Raw genomic sequence first — 17,391 nt, 5'->3', positions numbered from 1 at the left:
GGCATGTCACTGGCTCATATTAAATGTTTGCTGGGAGAATGAAAACGGGCAACCAGGATTCGCAGCAGAGAGGCAGCCCATAGCCCACACCCACCTCTCCACAGCTGCTTACCTGGCGTCTAAGTGGCCTCTGAGCCAAAGGGGAGCGGCCTGGAGGGGGCAGCTTGGGGATGGTGCTCCAGGTGGGGGTGCTGTGGGGCTGGAGCAGATGGGGTGCATCTTTGGGAAGCTGCAGGATATAGTTGGTGTCTGCTGGTTGGGAGTGAACAGACAAGACAGAGCCTGTGGGGGGTGGGGGGTGGGGGAAGGAGGACAGAGAAAAGCTGAAAGGTCACCCAGTCTGGTTCCCACCGGAGTCCCCTCCCTTCTCCTCTCCCTCCCCTAACCAGGGCCTCCACCCTTATCACAGAACCCTCACCCTGGTTCGAAAGCTGCCTCCCTCAGGCAGGGGCTGGGTGCCCCCTTTCAAGCTGGGGGTGCTCCTCAGAAGTAGGAGACAAACTCTTTTGCTGCCTCACTTTCCCCCCAGGTCAAGGAAGGGGTCCCCAGTATGAGCCCAGCCGATCTGCCCTCAGTTCCCGTACCTGACTGAGCTTTGGGGAGTCCCCAGCCCCTATGTCCCAGGGACCCCTCAACAGTGCTTCCATCCCGGCACATGTAGCTGTCATTGGGCAGAGAGTGCGTCCGGCTGACCCCAGACTTCCGCACAGTGAGCAGGTCTGGTCCCAGCGTGACGGGCACCTCCTCTGGGTGAGGCACCATCTGCAAAAGAAACAGGGGAGGGGGGTGGGAGGAAGAGAGGGCATCCAGATTGGGCAACTGAGGCAGCGCTGGACAACAGAAAGCAACAGCCCCCCTCCACTACCACCCAAGGCCCTGGCCCCATCCCCTTCTCGGACAAGGTGGTGATGGGATGAGTGTGGTGGGGCAGAAGGGGCAGACACGGGGAGGAAGGAGGTGGGAGGAGGCCCTGCCCCTAGAAAACCATCCACAATGCAAACCTCGGAGCCTCCCGGTGGGGATGGCGGAGGGGTGAGGAAGTGTTCAGGGGAAGGAGAGCAGCCCCCAGCCCCAGCCCTGCAGGTGGTTCAAGAGCTCATTCTCAGGGCCCCATGGAGAGGGGCTGAAGAACCACACCCGAGGATTGAAAGCTAACAGCAGTCCCCTAGTCCCCTACACAGGGGCTGCTGGGGAGGTGGGACTGGGGAGTGAGGGAGGACCCTCCCAGCGAGCCCAAGACTTGGCAGCTGGGAACTGCCTGCAGAGTAGAGGCTAAGTTGCCATCTTGTTCTTTAAGGCAGCCTCAGCACACAGTACCGAGCATGGGCTGAGTTAATATGGGTTGAATGGCAGATGAACACGAGGGGATGTCAAAGCGGGCTTCCCCACCTGTCTCCCCACTTCCCTTTTAATTATACAATGGGGGAGGGCTGGCTAGTACAGGTGGGGGTCGGGGGGCAAGGCCTGGGAACTGTGGACTCAGGTCCTCCCTTTGTGGATAGACTTGGGGGTTAAGGTTTTTTGTTTTTTTTTTTTCCAATCCATTTCAAAGAAAGGCAGTCACCAGCCTTTGACCCCAGCCAAAGGGAGACAAGGTTTGCTCCCACGAGATTTCTCCATCTCCCCATCTGTTCCTAGTTCTCAGGGAGGCTGTAGGGTCCCCACATGTGCCCAGCCAATTGAGTACCCTGCCAGGCCTGAGAATGGCTATATTGAGACAGTCTGGATGCTTTGCCCCCCCCCACAAGGTTCCACTTCTGCACCCACCCTGAGACCCCTAGGGACCCCGAGGGACCCCCAGCCAGTGGTCAGCACAGAGCCCTGCTGTGAGGAAGGGGGCCCCAGTTTCCTGTTTAAGTCCCAAGAGAAAGGAGAAGGAAGGGAGGAGGGGGCTGCTCATGGTCAGAAGGGGCTAGGAGTTGGGCAAGGGTGGAGATGCTGTCAAAACACAGAAACCCCTCAGGACACAGGGACACACAGGGACAGTGACAGAGGAGACAGAGACGGCCCCCCAGGTGGAGGAGGGCAAGGTGGTGTCAGCAGAGATGTGACCTTCCCCCACTACATGGTGGCGTATGGGGGAGGGTGGGGGGTAGGTGGGAAGGAGGGGTGCAGGGAGGGGGAGGGCTGGCTTGCATAGGGCTCCAAGCTCAGAGATGGATTCTGCATCTAGGCAGGCCCCTTGGTCAGCTGCCTGATGCCACCTCTGTTTTGGGATGGGACACTCCTGGGTGTCTGCAATTAACCCTTTCACGCTGCTGCTGCTTGGCTCTTCTCAGGCAGACCCTGCTTTAATTTCATCTAATTTCTTTGCCCACAGTGGGGGACCTGAGAGACCTAACAATGCCTGGAGCACCAGGTGCCTGCCGGTTGTGCCACTGCGCTGGGGGCCTGGGGGCAGAGTGAAGGGGCGGGGTCTGGAGCCCTGCAGCCAGCCCAGCCCCTGGGGAGGCTGGGGGGCAGTGAGGGGCTGTGCATGTACATTGCTCTCCGGGGCACTAAGTAAGAGTGTGTGAGTGTCATCAGGCAAAGAGTCATCCGTCAGAGCTAGAGAGCAGGACGGTTCAGACACAATCTCTGACGTCAGAGACAGAGCCTCCATCTCAGCTAGAGGGATCTAGACAGGGAGAGAGATGATCAGGCATAAGAAACCAGGACAGCGAGCACCCTCGCATGTGCACGCACACACATGCAACGCACACGCACGTACACAGAGCCCCTCTTCCCCCCTCTCACAAAGCACAGGGAGGACAGGCCTCCCTTCTCTCTCCCCCCACCAGTTCCCCAATTAAACTGAGTGCTCCTCCCCTCCCCCCACTTCAAACCCACTCTGATCAGAGAGGCTGCGGCAGGCACCAAAGAGCCAGAGCAAACACTGACAAAGCAGGAGACACAGAAACATTTTCCAAAGATACCCCAGGAGCCTAGCAGCCCCTGCCCCTCCCCAGGGTGGAGCGGGATGGGGGAGGGCTTCCGACTCATAAAGATACCAGGGAAAAAAATAAAATAAAAGGAGAAAGGCCAGCAAAGCTCCTCTCTACTCTCAGCACAGACAGAGCGGTGTAGGGGTTGCCGGGGACAGAGCCGCCAATCTGGTGACCGTTTTCTGCCTAGTCTCTCTGCTTCCAAAAGCCTGGCAGGACTCGGCATGCCCCCAGATTCTGGCTTCTCCCCTCCCAGGCCCTCCTCCACACCGCACTCACTCTCTCCAGCTTGAATTCTGGGAGCTGCTGTCCTGTAGCCAGCCTGAATTGGACACACCTGAGTGGGCTGATACACCATCTGGCTGTCTCACCTGGGATCCGCAGAACTACAGGACCCTGGGGGACCTACAGGGCCCTGGGGGAGACTGGGGCCATCCTCTCCAGGTGAGCTGGCTGCTCTGATCACTTCTCATTGCATCCTCTTCGCTCCCAGCACCGCTGCCCACGAGCATCCTTCAGGATGGGGGCCTCGGGAAGGATTTGCTCTCCCTTTTATCACTGTAGGTCAGGGGTGTCAAACTCATTTTCACCCGGAGCCACATCAGCCTCCTGGTTGCCCTCAAAGGGCCGAATGTAATTTTAGGACTGTATCAATGTAACTGCTCCTTAACAGTTAGGGAACAGCTCAGCACTGCCACTGGGTAGAAACGAGGTGTTGGGCCGGAAAAAACAAGGCAGAGGGCCGGATTCGGCCCTGGGGCCTTGTGTTTGCCATCTGTGCCCTAGGTCATAGCCAGGTTCCGGTCCCTCCGGCCTATCTGAGAATGAGTCCTACCTAGTGTCAGGAACGCTGCAGGCAAGGCCCCTCCCCCTGTGAGGATCAGACGCCTGTAACCTGCCTGCCGCCCCTTCACCCAACAGGGCCTAGGGAACTCTAGGCTTTTCTGTCTCCAGTTGGTACCTGTTTCCTTGCCTACACTTGAGGTCTACCACAGCCTCTGACCTAGGAGAGGTGTGGTGAGGTGTTCCAGCATATGGAGGAGGTCAAGGGCAGCCAGACAGGTCGCAAGGAGAGAGAGGACCCCAGAAAGGAGAAGATCCATGTTTAGATGGGGCTTGGGGAGAAAATCACGTGGCACTGTGGGAAAGGGCTGGGCTTGGGGAAGAAGCCGAGGCTTACGTCACACAAAGCGAAGGCCCCAGGCCCCACGCCCAGCTGGGGCCTTCCGATCCTTCTCAGGACCAGGTCAGACCCACTGGCTCCGACAGCAGCTGTCGGAGGCACAGAGGACTGGGCGATGGTTGCTGGTTTTGGAGAAGAAGTGGACTGGGGCCTAAGACATGTCCCTCAATGGGTCCCCTTGCCTCCTGCGCTGTCCCTAGAGGCCTTTCTCTCCTGGATCTGGCACCTCACTTCCTCCACTCCCTAAGGTCGCAATGCCAACTGGTCTTCTGCTCCACCCTCCTCTTCTCTTTCAGTTTCTTCATAACCAGTGCTCTCTCCAAAACCTGTCCCCATCCACCCTCTCACTGTGAAGGGCAGTCTCGGCATCCCTATCTCCCAGCCACGTGTCCCAGAGACCTATCTCAGGCTGAGCGACACCTGGGTGCCTCCTGCCAAGCCCGAAGCTCAACAGAGGCCCTGAGGCTGCTCTTTCTGCAGATGCCCCGTGAGCAGGATACACCCCACCTCCCCAGAAGCAGGCACAGCATGGCACAGCTCGGCAGGGTCAAGGGAGGGGGCACAGCACGGGCACAGTAACCTGTGGGTCGGAGCCGCCCGCGCTGCTGGCTGGAGGAAAGGCAGAGGGCTGGCCCCATGGGCCTGCCAACTCGTCCATCAGCTTCAGCTCCCCCTCCAGGGAGCCCTGGATCAGCAGGGATATGGTGTCAAACAGCTGTCTGTCCTGGGAAGGACCAGCCCATAGGGGGCGCCAGAGAGTCAGGGAACAGGGGTCAGAGGGGCAAGTGACGGGAAGTGTTGTGGCAGGGGATTGACCAGGGACACAGAGGGAGAAAGAGAACACACACACACATACATACACGTGCACACACAACAAAGAGGAAGAGGAGGGATGGGGATGGTGGGGAAGAGAGAGGGGTGGGAGGAGGAAGGAGATGGGAAATGGAAATAAGAGCCCACGGGGAAAGGAAGAGGGAAGATCAGGGAGAAGGATTGAGATGGAATCAGGCAGGTGGAGGGTGGAATGGGAAGGGGTTTGGTAATTGGGCAAGGGTAAGAAAGAAACAGGAAGGAAACAGAAAACTTAGCCTTGAACCTAAGAGTCAGGAAGGGGAGGCCAGGTCGGGCTGGAGGCTCGGGATGGACGAGCCAGTCCATATGTGACTCTGGGCAGTAGGTGTGGGCTGCCATCTCTGGAGATGGGCAGGGGACAGCGAGCGCCACCATATCCAGGCAGGTGCAGCAGGAAGACCCAGGAGGAGCCCTTGGGTCTGTTGGGCTGCCCGCTCCCCGTACGCACCCCACCCCACTGCGCCATCCGCCCCACCTGTCTCCCTCCCCACACCCCTTGCAGCAGGTGTGGGTGTGTGCTCACCGTGGGGTGCTCCAGGGAGTAGCGAGAGGCTGCACCAGCGTGGGTCCCAGCATGCGGGGCCCCAGGCTTGGGGCTGTCGGGGCTGTCGGGGCCCTCAACCCCAGGCCAGAGGAAGGGGCTCCCCAGCGGCGAGTGGGGCTGCGGGCTGAGTGTCTTCATCTCTAGCTCTAGCTCCGCCTCCAGCTCCGCCTCCTCCTTGGCCTCCTTGTTGCTCTCCTCTAGGTGCTTCATCAACACGGCGATCACCACATTGACCAGCACAAACTGGGCTGTCAGCACGAAGGACACGAAGTAGATGGGGGAGATGACTGTGTTGTAGCAGGTGGACTCCTGGTCGCAGTCCCGGAGGGTATCCTGGGGGAGGTGGGGGAGAGGGGTGAGGCTGGGGGGACAGTGAACGGACCTGTCATGGGAAATCAGGCCACCAGAGCATTGGAAGCTATGGTGTCTTGGGGGCAGGGGAGCATTAGACACTGGCCTGGGAAGGGTGAGTTGGAGCCCCAGGTCTCGGGAGAGAGAGGGAGGGAGGCCCACGGTGTTCTGGCATTTGGGGACTTGAAGGGCATGTGCTTTCATTCCCCTCTTGCCAAGGAATCTCAGCTCGAGGAATAGGGCTGTCNTCCTTGTTGCTCTCCTCTAGGTGCTTCATCAACACGGCGATCACCACATTGACCAGCACAAACTGGGCTGTCAGCACGAAGGACACGAAGTAGATGGGGGAGATGACTGTGTTGTAGCAGGTGGACTCCTGGTCGCAGTCCCGGAGGGTATCCTGGGGGAGGTGGGGGAGAGGGGTGAGGCTGGGGGGACAGTGAACGGACCTGTCATGGGAAATCAGGCCACCAGAGCGTTGGAAGCTATGGTGTCTTGGGGGCAGAGGAGCATTAGACACTGGCCTGGGAAGGGTGAATTGGAGCCCCAGGTCTCGGGGAGAGAGAGGGAGGGAGGCCCACGGTGTTCTGGCATTTGGGGACTAGAAGGGCATGTGCTTTCATTCCCCTCTTGCCAAGGAATCTCAGCTCGAGGAATAGGGCTGTCTCCTTGGAGCCCGAGCCAGCCCTGAGGGTACCCCACTCCAGGGGGCTCTCACCTTCATAATGCCATTCCAGTTGTCACCTGTGGAGACTCGGAAGAGGGTCAGGAAGGCCATGCCGAAGTTGCGGAAGGTGGCATGCCGGCCCAGGCCCTCGCAGGGGTGCGTCTCGTCACACTCTGGAAGCGGGGAGGGGAGAGAGACCTGAGTTAGGCCAGGAGGCCCTAGGTCTTCAGCTGTGGCTCCTCCTCCCTCCCCTCCTCGACTCACCCAGGTCTCCAAAGAGCTCCACGCCCAGAGCTGCAAAGATGAAAAACAACAACATGAAGAGGAGTCCCAGGTTCCCCACCTGGAAAAGAGGAAAGGAATGGAAACAGCGCCGCTGGGTCTCCCGGCCAGCTTCCCTGAGCCCCCACCCCTTTGGAGAGCACCCCCTCCCTGAGAGGACCCCTCCCTCCCCCACCTCCCAGCTACCTGGGGCAGGGCCTGCATCACTGTGTCCAGCAGCGCCCGCATGCCCACAGCCATCTTCAGCAGCTTTAGCACTGCAGAAAGGACAAAGTCGTGAGCTGGCCCCTCTGGGTCTCAGGTCACATAGCTGGTGGGGCCAGGGCCAGGGCTGGGGCCGGTAGGATGGCCAGCCCCGGCCGGTAAGGCTTCCACGGCTCCACTGCCACCCTCAGCCCAGCCCCTAATTTTCCCCTTTGGCAGAGGCTGAGAGAAAGACCCACAGAAACCCACAACCACCCGGTTCCCGGCCGGCCACCAAACTGACCCCTGCTCTCTCCCCCGGGGCCGGTCCCCCTGGGAAGGCCAGTGTGGCGGGCAGGCAGCTGGGCACTGACCTCGAGCGATGCGCAGCACCCTCATGATGCGGATGATGGTGGGGTTGATGGGCAGGGAGGCGTTGACCTCAATCTCCTCCAGCGTGATGCCCATGATGGACAGCAGCACAATGGCCAGGTCCAGCTGGTTCCACCTGCAAAGCCCAGGACACAGATCCCTGAGTGGGGGGTGGGCGCACTGAGGAAAAGCAGGTCGTTTAGGCTATGAAAGGAGGGTGGAGGCCGGCCAGTCCAGCCACCCCACCCTGCAGAGAAGGCTTGACTTGTCTCCACCCACCTAGCCAGTGGGTGGCATAGGCAGGGCTACGACTCCAGCCTGAGGGCCTCTGCTTTTCACTCTTATTCATTCTTTTTTTTTTTAATTTTTATTTTTAGCACTCCTACGGTGTTTGCTATGTGCCAAGTACTGTTTTAGGGGCTTTACAAATAGGAACTCTCCATGATGTGCATTCTATTACCTCCCATTTTACAGATGAGGCAACTGAGGCACAGAACCATTAAGTAACTTACCCAGGGTCACCGGTTTCTAAGTGGTGGAGCCGGGATTCAAGTCTGGTCCAGGCCGCCTGGCTCCCACCTCTGCTTTTAAGCCCTGGTCTAGGCCACACCGATTTCCAGCCACCAGTGCTCCCAGGCCCTGTCTTGTCAAATTCCCTTCCTTCTCTCCCATCTCCCAGGCCCTGGATGTCACACGCCCCATCCCGCCATCACCCCTCGGTAGGTTCTGGAGTAGAGGCTGAAACTCAGGAGTCAAGATGGGTCTTCAGGCATTAGATCCTTCCCTGGTCCACACACCCCTCTTCTGTTACCTGTCCTGGAAGAACCGGCGGAAGCCAAAGGCCACGAGTTTGAAAACTGACTCCAAGACAAAGATGACGGTGAAGATGTAGTTGCAGATCTTCAGAGCCTCGTCTAGGATCTGGCAGGGATGGATGGGGCATGTCAGGTAAGGCCAGGGACGACACTTGCCCCCCACATCATACCTCCCAGATCTGGGAGACAGCTGAGCCTAAGAGTCCCTTTTCCCTGCGTTCTCACCCTGATGGCTGGCCACTGGTCACTGCTCTAGGAGAGAGTGGGTCCTCACGCACACGCACAATACAAGCTTTGTGCTAAAGGGTCTATCCTGGAAGGATGCTGAGACCACAGGACAAATGTGCTGGTAGGCACAGAGTGCGAGAGCTGGGAGGGGCCTGGTGCATGACCAGTTCAACACCCCTATTTTACAGATGGGAAAACCGAGGCCTGGAGGGTGGCTCATGGAGGCTGGCTTGAGAAGTGGCAAGATCAGTGGTGAGTTTTGGAGCTGGACGTTCACAAGAACCTACTCTCCACAAGGGCTAGTCCCAGTCTGCCTTCTTTACCCTCCAAGGTCCAGAGCCCAACCCAGGGCAGACACTCGATAACAAGACGCTGGGTGAAGAACCCAGGTGCTCTACTTCCAAGTTATGTGACCTGGGTCAAGTTATCCAACTTCTCTGAGGTGCAGCGTCCTCATCTGTGAAACTGAGACCTACCTCCGGAGGTAGCGAGAGGGGTACAAGAGGAACCCACACAGAGTGCCCAGCTCAGGCAGGGCTGGCCTCACCCCTGTGGTCCCGCAGTTGTAGGCAGGGCCCACATGGCTCCTACCTGGGGCTGCTGGTAGTGCTCCATGGCCATGGTGACCACGTTCAGCCCAATGACACCCGTAATGAAGAGATCCAGGTAGTGGCTGGTGCATAAGTGGTGGACGAGCAGCCGGAAGCGGGAGTAGTCCGAGTAGTAGGGTTTGCACTGGGCTTCTGGTGGGGTGGGGAGGAGAGCAGAGCAGACGTCAGGCCCTGTCCCCTCTGCCCCCTCCACCCACAGTCCCTCACAGCCACCAGCCTCTAACACTCGAGCTGAAACATTCCGGTGTCATCAGCACCCTCGCCCCCCATTTACTTCCTTCTCAGGGGCCTGGGGGAGCTCTCTTGGCATCGCCCCTCCAAGCATCTGTTCTACTGACTACAGTCGGGTGCAGAAGGGGTCAGGACATGCAGAGCTCCCCACCTACATTAGATACCAGGTGAGCCCCCACCCTGAGGCAGCCTCCAAAATCCATCAGCCCCTCATAACACCCTTGACTCGGTGTTCCGCAGCCAGGCCAGATCAATTAAGATGAAAAACAACTGGTCTTATCAGGCTCAGAGGCAACTCCATCAACAGAGAAGGGAAGGCTCTTGCTCCTTCACCTGGGGGGAGCGGAGGAGATTACACAGAGCTGGGATTTGGAGATAAAACCGGAGATTGGAAATTGGACATCTTGGCAGGCTGCACCGATCCCTCTGAGGGCCTCTGGGTAGTGGCGGGGGCAGAGCCTGCGCCTCCTGCATCCTCAGGTGAAGGGGGGCAGAGGGGAGGCCACAGGGCTCTGCTCTATCCCAGGCTGATCTGGGAGGGCCCCACTTGAAGGACTCACCCAGTTTCTAATGAGGCGATGCCCAGCCTGCTCCTGGGTGTCAGGACGGTGTAAGACCGCAGGCTGGGCTGAAAGCACTGTCTGAGATCTGGCAGAGGCATAGCGTTCCTCTCGCAACCAGCGAATCGCTTAGTTATAAAAACCGTGGTGCCAGAAAGTTGGCCTGCCAAGCAGGGAGAATACATCTGAGGGTAAGGATTGCAGGGGGCCCCTCCTCCAAGTGCTGAGGAAAGGCCAGGACAAGTTGGGGATACATGTCACCCAGGGGTAGTCGACAGATTGGTCTCCCAGGCAGCCACAGAGAAAAAAAGAGGCTCCCCACGGGAGGCTTGGGCAGCCTCAGGTCCCAGACAGCCCTTCCCCCTCAGGAAGTCTAGGGCGAAAGCCAGCCGGCACACGCCGCAGCCTCTGAGGCCTGTGCCGGGGTGGCTGGCTCAGGGGCAGCAGGAAGCTATGGGCCCAGGCCAGCTCAAATGTAACTGTCCTTTCCCATGCAGAGGACTGCTGACCAGAGAAGTCAACTGAGGCAGAGAGCGGCCTAGGTGGGCCCCACCAAAGGCCGAAGGAAGAAGAGTGCCCAAGAGCCTCGCGTTCAGCCTCGCCGATGCCACCCTCCAGCATCGGCCTTTGGGTGTGGACAACCAAGGGTGGCAGGACCAGAGCATGCTGGCACACCACAGGATGTGTTCATCCATCTTTTTGCTTTTAGATATGGGCCAGCCAACTGTGGCTTTGTCTGCTCAGGCGGCCCTCCTGACCCTCAGAAGGGTAGGAGGGGACAGGCCTAGGACGGGGGGGCAACATGAGGCCCCATGAGGGTCGTCCAGTGTGATCGTGGAGGGTGGACCGGGCAAGGGGGCCTCTTCCTTCCTTCCTTCAGTACCCACAGGAACCAGAGGGCGCTAGTCGCCTGTGTTGCCTTAGCAGCTGGAACTCTCTCTGCATTAATCTCCATAAGTGCCGAGAGCACCCGATCCCATTATGCTAAAATATGAATGGAGAATTAACTAAAATGTTTGAATACAATTAGGTTAGCAAAAGCAGCTCCTTATTAGCCCCATTATCAGCTGAGACAATGCTGGGGAGAGGTTGGGAGTGTGCCTCCCCTCCCCTCTCACTCCAGTCTGACTGTACAGGCAGCCCCGGGCCCAATTAGGCCTCTGCCACCACCTGTGGCTTCTGGCCAAGGACCCCTCCTCCAAGTGGCCCAGAGAGAAACGGGGGCAGGACGACTGAGGCAGGGCACCTGCTCACAGGGACTGATCCAGTCCCAGGCCCTGAGGTCTGTACAAATGCCCTCCCACCCCGCCCCCCACCCCCCACCCCCAGACCAGCAGGTGCTTCCAGGGGGCTGCTGGAAGTCCCCCGTGACAGCGCAGGTCCAAAGTGCACCAGAGTCAGTCTGATCCACACCTCCTCGACCATTCCCTCTGTTTTAAAACACCAAGGGCGAGAATGAGGCCAGCAAAAAGCGAGTCGTCCATACGCTGCGTTCGAGGCAGCGACGGAGCCAGGACCTAACTCCCAGCCCGAGTCCCTCACCAGGTCAGTTTAGATACAGAGCCTTGGGGCTTCCGCCCAGAGGGTGCCCTGTAAGTGTCTGCCCAAAGGCCCTTGCTGTCGGGTTCTGGAGGACACTGGCCCCTTGACCTTGGTTTTATCAACAGCACCTGGGCTCACAGCAGAATTTGAGGTCACTGCCCACTCCAGTGCCCCCCCTCCGAGGGAGGAATCTTGGACAGACTGAACCAGTGGTCACTGGCATGTTGGCCCCATCTCCCTCTCTCCCAATGAACCGCTTAAGGAAAAGAAAATCCCAGAGTCAGACAGTGGGGAGAAGGGCACCCCAGGACCGCCCAGCTCCCCATCAGGGGCAAGGACACAGGAGAGGTGCAGGCAGGGTATGAGGCTGTGAGTGAGGGCAGCAGGCACAGTGCGTTAGTAGAGGTCACTGGGAGCCCCAGGCACAGCCGGGCAGAGGGCTTGCAGAGGAGAGTGCCCGGGAGTAGGCGGAAGGCAGGGACACAGGCCTGCCCAGCAGAGGCCGCACCATCCGCTGCTGCAGCTAAGCCTGATCACTGGGTTCCAGTGGGAAAAGACAGGGTGAGTGGAGGCAGGTGTCACACACAGCAGGTGGCAGTGGGAGTAGAGCTGGTGCTGAAGGCCAAGTGGCCACTCCGGCTAACCTGACTGCTTGGGCTGGGCCCAGGTGTCCAGACAGGCGCATTCCCCTGATAACCAGAGTCTTTCCCCTTCTGCCTCACCCTGGGGTCTGGCCAACTACCTCCCAACCCCCCCCAGCACTGGGCACGGCACTGGGTGGGCATAGTCCTAGCAGGGAGGTTGTGGGCGTGTCGGATTCCTGCAGCCCCAGACGAGAGGGTGTGACTTCATGGCCGTGACGCAACTGGACAGGCCAGTGCAGCAGTATTGCCAGGCCCTGGGCACTGATTGGAAACGCAGGTGCTCCCCCTCCTACCCCAGTCCACGCCATGAGATTATGTGGGTGGGGCTCAGCAATCTGTGTAAGAACACGTTCTCTGGGTGATTCTCATGCACACAGAGGTTTGAAAAACCCTGGCATAGACCAAAAAGGACGCCAGGTCTGGGAAAGATGGATAGGGGATGATCTGAGCCCCTCCTCAGGGTCTCCGCGGGCTCACTACCTGCTGGAAAGGTAATACACACCATGTATAATCAGCACACATACCTGCGTGTGCCAGCTGGAGCACGGCAGAATGTCCCCAGAGAGGGGTCCAGCACAAGAGTGACAAGGGTTTAGCATCGAGTAGGTGTGTCAGGAGTTCGAGGGAGCCACGAGGCTTCTGAGGCCTGGCCCTGTGCTAGGTGGTGTTTTGCGGTGAGTGTGGACATGTGGACACTTCAGTCTACAGGCCAGGTGAACCCACAAAGGAAGAGCTGCAGGCCACTTCCTCCCACCTTCTCCTCACCCCCCAATGCGTCAGGAGTCTGCGGTACAAGCTGGCACCCCGGCGTGGCACCCAGGCGGTTCAGACACAAACTGGCTGGCGATGCCTGAGCCCCTAAGAGACGATCTCTCAACGCCAAACACCGGAGCTCACCCCATGGGGACAGCAGACATTGATCTGCCCGGGGCCTCAGGGATGACCCCCCAAATGGTGGCTCTGGGCATCCCGCTTGGGTGAGTCCCTGAGCCCCCACAGATCAGACAGCGCAAGGTTCACAGGACTTCTGGCTTCTGGGGGAGGCGGAGTCTGGCTTCTGGGGGTGGTAGAATAGCAAAGAAAGGCACAGCCCAAAGGTCCCCAGCCTGAAGCCCCATGCCCCCAGCAGCTGAGAAGGCAGCCACATGGGGGTTCTTACGTTTTCAATATTTCTAAAAGCTTAAAAGAAATTGTACATGTGCCTGTGTTAAGATCCCACAGACGAATTTAACGGCAAAACAGTCCCTTTTTTGGGGCTATCATTCAGCGTGAAACCTTCTGCAGTACCAGAAGCTCTGATTAGCAATTACATGTGCCTTTGATTAGCAAAAACAGTGAAACAAAGTTATTATTGAAGTGCTCTTAACTTCAAAGACAGTCTCGTAAAACGTGGGGTTTGTTGGAGAGGATAAGAGGGCTCTTGGGATGAACAGGTTGGAAACCATGGTGTGGAGACATCAGAGGCTGTGACGAGGTCCCCCAGCCCTGTCCCAGATTCTCATGATCTCAGAACCTCCGTCTGGGGGCGTGTTGGGAGGAGCAGGGGCCTGAGGAGCAAGGGTGGGGGGCAGGGCCAGGAAGGCCTTTCCAGAGACATGGCTCTTGAAGAGAAGGACCCAACTCACTCCCAAATCTTTGGTCTTGAGGAGAAGCTCATGGCTAACTCAGGCCTTTGAGTCCCAGTGCCTGCTGTGCGTGGCGATGACGTGCCACTGTGGTTACTTGACTATTAATGAGTCTGTTCAATTATTCACTGTTACATTTTTAAAACAAATCCTCCCCCTTTCTGTACCGCTCATCCTGCTCACTTGATCAAAGTCTCCCCTTCAGACAAAAAAAGGTGGGGAGATTTGCAGCTGTAATATCGAACAGTGTGACCTGGGAGAAGGAGCAGGAGTGGGAAGAGGCAGCAGGGGGCTGGGGAGCTCAGGCTGGGGAAGCCTTGGACAAGAAGGTGGGTCCTTTAAGAGGTGTCTGAGGGAGGAGGGAGCTGAGACCCTCACCTCCCATCCAGCGCAGCACAGGTCTACGGGATGACACAGAGCCCGGCTCCCCAGGGACCCTCACCCCCTTGCAAGAGGATAGAATCAATCAGCTGTGGAGAGGGAGCAAAGAGGACATCCCGCACGCAGGAGGCGGGCCTGGGGGCATGCAGGGCCTGACCACCCCAGGGCCACGCCCTGGAACCCGCAACCCCAGACGCAGTACCTGGCGCCGCGCTGGCCGAGCTGCCGGAAGCAATTACATCGTCCAGCATTAGATCTAAAAGAACGAAACACGACATTGGTCACTGGCTGGACTGGGTGGGCTGGGCAGGGCCCTCCCCCTGGGCTCTGACCCTCACTCTGTTTATGAATGGGGTGCGCTGAGCACAGGTGGCTGGGTGGCCAGCCCGAAGCTCGGAGCACAGAGCGCTTGAGGAAGATGATTTAGCCAACGCGTCAGGGTCACAGGGACAGGGAATCGGAGGCACAGGGAGGGGCAGGCAGCCTGTCAGCAGAACACATGTCCCCTTTCACCCGCACCTTGGCCGCGGTAGCACCTGAGAGGGCTACAGACCCCAGAAGGGGAGCCGGCTGGTCAGGCAGGGCCACAAGTGCCTCCTGCCGAAAGAATCTGTCTGCAGACACCCCACAGAGCCAGCAGACTGCCAGGACGGGCAGGTGGACAGAGCAGGGATGGGAATGCGGCTGCTGTGGGTGAGGTACCTTCGCAGCTTCAGATATCCACAGGGAGCACCAAGAGGGACCCCTACCCCCGGGGCTGAGCAGGACAACCAGGGCACGGGTATCGAGGGAATGGGACACGGACAACTGCACCACCCGCTGCTGCCCAGAGAGGGGTGTCCCCTCAACACCTGCCTTGAACAGCCCCCGCCTCTCCCGGGCTCACTGGCCCTGTCCCACCCTCCCCCACACCCACATTCTCTCCCCTCACTCCAGGTGGCCCTCACAGGCAGCAGGAGCTAGAGCCCGGGGCGGAGGGGAGCGAGGGGCTGTTTGGTGGTACTCACATGTCAACAAACCCAAGAGAACTCAGGGCACTGCATACATCTTAGCGGCGTAAAGAAGATGATTTGTGAAAAGGTGGAGAAAGGAAGGGAAACCCGCAGAGCAGACAGAGACAGACACACAAAGGCTTAGCGAAACCCACACATAAAGACACTTAGAGAAACGTGGGCAGCAACAGAAAGAAAGAATCGTGGAGATTGCTGAGTACCAGACAGGCAGGCGGGAGCCCAAAGACAGGGAGACAGGTGCAGACACACCTGGAGACACCAAGGAACAAAGGGGCTCCTACACCTGCCATGTACATCTCTTCCGTGCTTCCTGTAACCTGTGTGTCTTTTCGTCTGGTCTCGGCCCACCCATGGCAGAAGAGTGTGGGGAGCGGTGAGGAGGGGGGCCTCCCCCAGCGAAATGTTGGGAATCACAGGTGAGGGACCTGAGGGTTCTAAGGCCAGAGAGTCAATGTGCTTAGAGTCCCCATGACCTCGGACCTTCTCTGAGCCAGGGGGAGATTTTTTTATTTTACAGCTTGGCCAAAAAAATGTCAGCCAGGAAGTGAGGGAGTTCTGCTGGAGACAGGGAGGGAGAGTGGATCTGGGGTCCTCTCTTGCTGCTACGCATTTGCAGCCTCTGCCGAGACCTTGCTCAGCAGCTACAGACACCAGGCAGGCTCAGGTTCAAGATGCTTCCTCGCCAGCCCGGGGCCGGGCAAGGCTGGCACCTGGACCAGTCCCTGCGTCTCTGGACACTGGCCCCGGCCAGTGGAGCATGGTTCTCATCCCATGAGGCTCTTCTGAGAGTCGAGCTGGGAGAGGCTACGCGTAACTCCTCTGGGGAGTATGATACTGAGACCCGGGGAGCCCCCAGGGTGGGGGCAGCTCCCCCTCCACCATGGGGCTGAACTGGTCTGCTTCATGCAGTCTCTAAAGGCTGACATGCTCTTGGGGGGGGGAGGAGGTGAAGAAGGGGACGGGAGCATCTTCTCCCTGCCCCCAGCCCCAGCCCCTGGCCCCCAACAGTCAGTCGCAAGGCCAAGGTCAAGCAGGACTCAGAGAGATGTGGAAAGACTACCGACCAGCCATCTGCTTCTCCTTACTCCTTCTCTTTTTCTCCAGCCTCCGCAGACGTTTCTCCTCCCGCCGCCGGGCCTCCTCCTCCTCCTGGTGCTGCCGACACTTGTGGAAGTTCTCCACCACCACACCCACAAACATGTTCAGGACAAAGAAGGCCACAATGAGCAGGAACGAGATGAAGTACAGCAGCATCCAGGGGTTGTGGTTCATGATGGGCTGGCAGGGGGCGGGAAGGACAGGAGGAGGCATCAGCACCACGGGCACTGTCTCCGGTGCTGCCCCACAGCCACGTGGGTTGGGTGCAGTAGGGAGGGGTGGGGACTATGGCAAAGTGGAGAGTGGCTCTAAAAAGGATGACCTCTTCTTTGTTCTTGCTGACTCCTGCCCCCAGGGAAGGCAAGTCCACTGTTCCCAGATCTTTGGATTTCTCTTGAGCAGGTAGGCCCAAGTCTGAGTTTTCATGGGAAATTCGTCAGTTTTTCAATGTTCACCACTAATTCAAACAATTTAAACGTTTTTGCAAAGCCAATGAAACATGCCTGGATTTGGCTCTCCGCCCCTGCTGTAAGAGTTCATGCCTCTTTGACGGCATTTTCCCAACCTGCCTTGCCCTCTTTCTGCCCAGCGTTTGCACCTGTCATGCCTGGAGTTGGCCTATGCTGAGCGACCTCACCCCAAAGCTGGGTCTTCCCCGCTTCAGCCCTACCTGCTGGTCCACGCCCACGGCATCCAGCCCGTCGTACATGATGTCCACCCAGCCGTCCTTGGAGGCCAGCACGAACAGCGACATCAGGGCCTAGGGAGAGCAGAATTCGGAGAGGAGACCATCTGAAATCCAGGATTTATGGCCAAACCACCACCCACCTGTCCTCAGAGCACCTCCCAGCGTCAGCTTGGGGGACCCCAGCCTTTCAGAGATCAGGCTGGAGTCACATCGCAGCCCCCCAAGGGCTCCATAGCTGGTGTGAAAGCAGAAGAGCTGGTGGAAAAGACCACACCCTCTGAAATTCAGGAACAGACACCAGGGTGGGTCAGGGAAACACGCCAGCAACACTGAGTGAAGTGCTTCATTGTGTACTGAAGCACCCCTCCACGCCCCCGCCCCCCGTCTCTGCAAACACGGAGTGAGCAAAGGATGGTCCTCATGGTCCGCCTGTGCTCTGCACCGTGCCACGCGAACACACATCGCCTCACTGCATCCTCACTGCGAGCCTCCAGGCAGACACCACTAGGACCCATCTGCCAGCTGATGAAACTGAAGCCCGGTCATCATTAAGCACCCACTTGCTTCCTCTCTAGACTCCTTGCACTACTCCCACCT

General features: G+C 58.6%; 1 protein-coding gene across 7 annotated transcripts in view; it reads right to left on the bottom strand.

Annotated features, from left to right (window-relative positions):
* CACNA1G (calcium voltage-gated channel subunit alpha1 G) overlaps positions 1 to 17,391 on the bottom strand; it is a 62,104-nt gene that overhangs the window by 1,921 nt on the left and 42,792 nt on the right. For 2 of the 7 annotated variants that reach the window (XM_037056851.1, XM_037056853.1), the window contains 12 exons: positions 16,777 to 16,866; positions 16,073 to 16,286; positions 14,198 to 14,251; positions 8,993 to 9,144; positions 8,170 to 8,279; positions 7,361 to 7,494; positions 6,990 to 7,060; positions 6,786 to 6,864; positions 6,573 to 6,694; positions 5,483 to 5,836; positions 585 to 762; positions 113 to 282 (listed from right to left, as the gene is read on the bottom strand). In XM_037056851.1, the coding sequence (XP_036912746.1) occupies positions 113 to 282; positions 585 to 762; positions 5,483 to 5,836; positions 6,573 to 6,694; positions 6,786 to 6,864; positions 6,990 to 7,060; positions 7,361 to 7,494; positions 8,170 to 8,279; positions 8,993 to 9,144; positions 14,198 to 14,251; positions 16,073 to 16,286; positions 16,777 to 16,866 (1,728 nt within the window). Of the gene's footprint in view, positions 1 to 112; positions 283 to 584; positions 763 to 2,482; positions 2,618 to 4,687; positions 4,832 to 5,482; positions 5,837 to 6,572; positions 6,695 to 6,785; positions 6,865 to 6,989; positions 7,061 to 7,360; positions 7,495 to 8,169; positions 8,280 to 8,992; positions 9,145 to 14,197; positions 14,252 to 16,072; positions 16,287 to 16,776; positions 16,867 to 17,391 lie in introns of all 7 variants that reach the window. The other 5 variants (XM_037056852.1, XM_037056854.1, XM_037056848.1 and 2 more) reach the window with 4 other exon arrangements.

This window comes from Sturnira hondurensis, unplaced genomic scaffold (assembly GCF_014824575.4).
Source record: "Sturnira hondurensis isolate 20B ecotype Veracruz unplaced genomic scaffold, ASM1482457v3 Scaffold0009182, whole genome shotgun sequence".
In the NCBI taxonomy this organism is placed as follows: Eukaryota; Metazoa; Chordata; class Mammalia; order Chiroptera; family Phyllostomidae; genus Sturnira; species Sturnira hondurensis.
The sequence above is the reverse complement of the archived record's forward strand: the minus strand, read 5'-3'. Positions and strand labels throughout refer to the sequence as shown.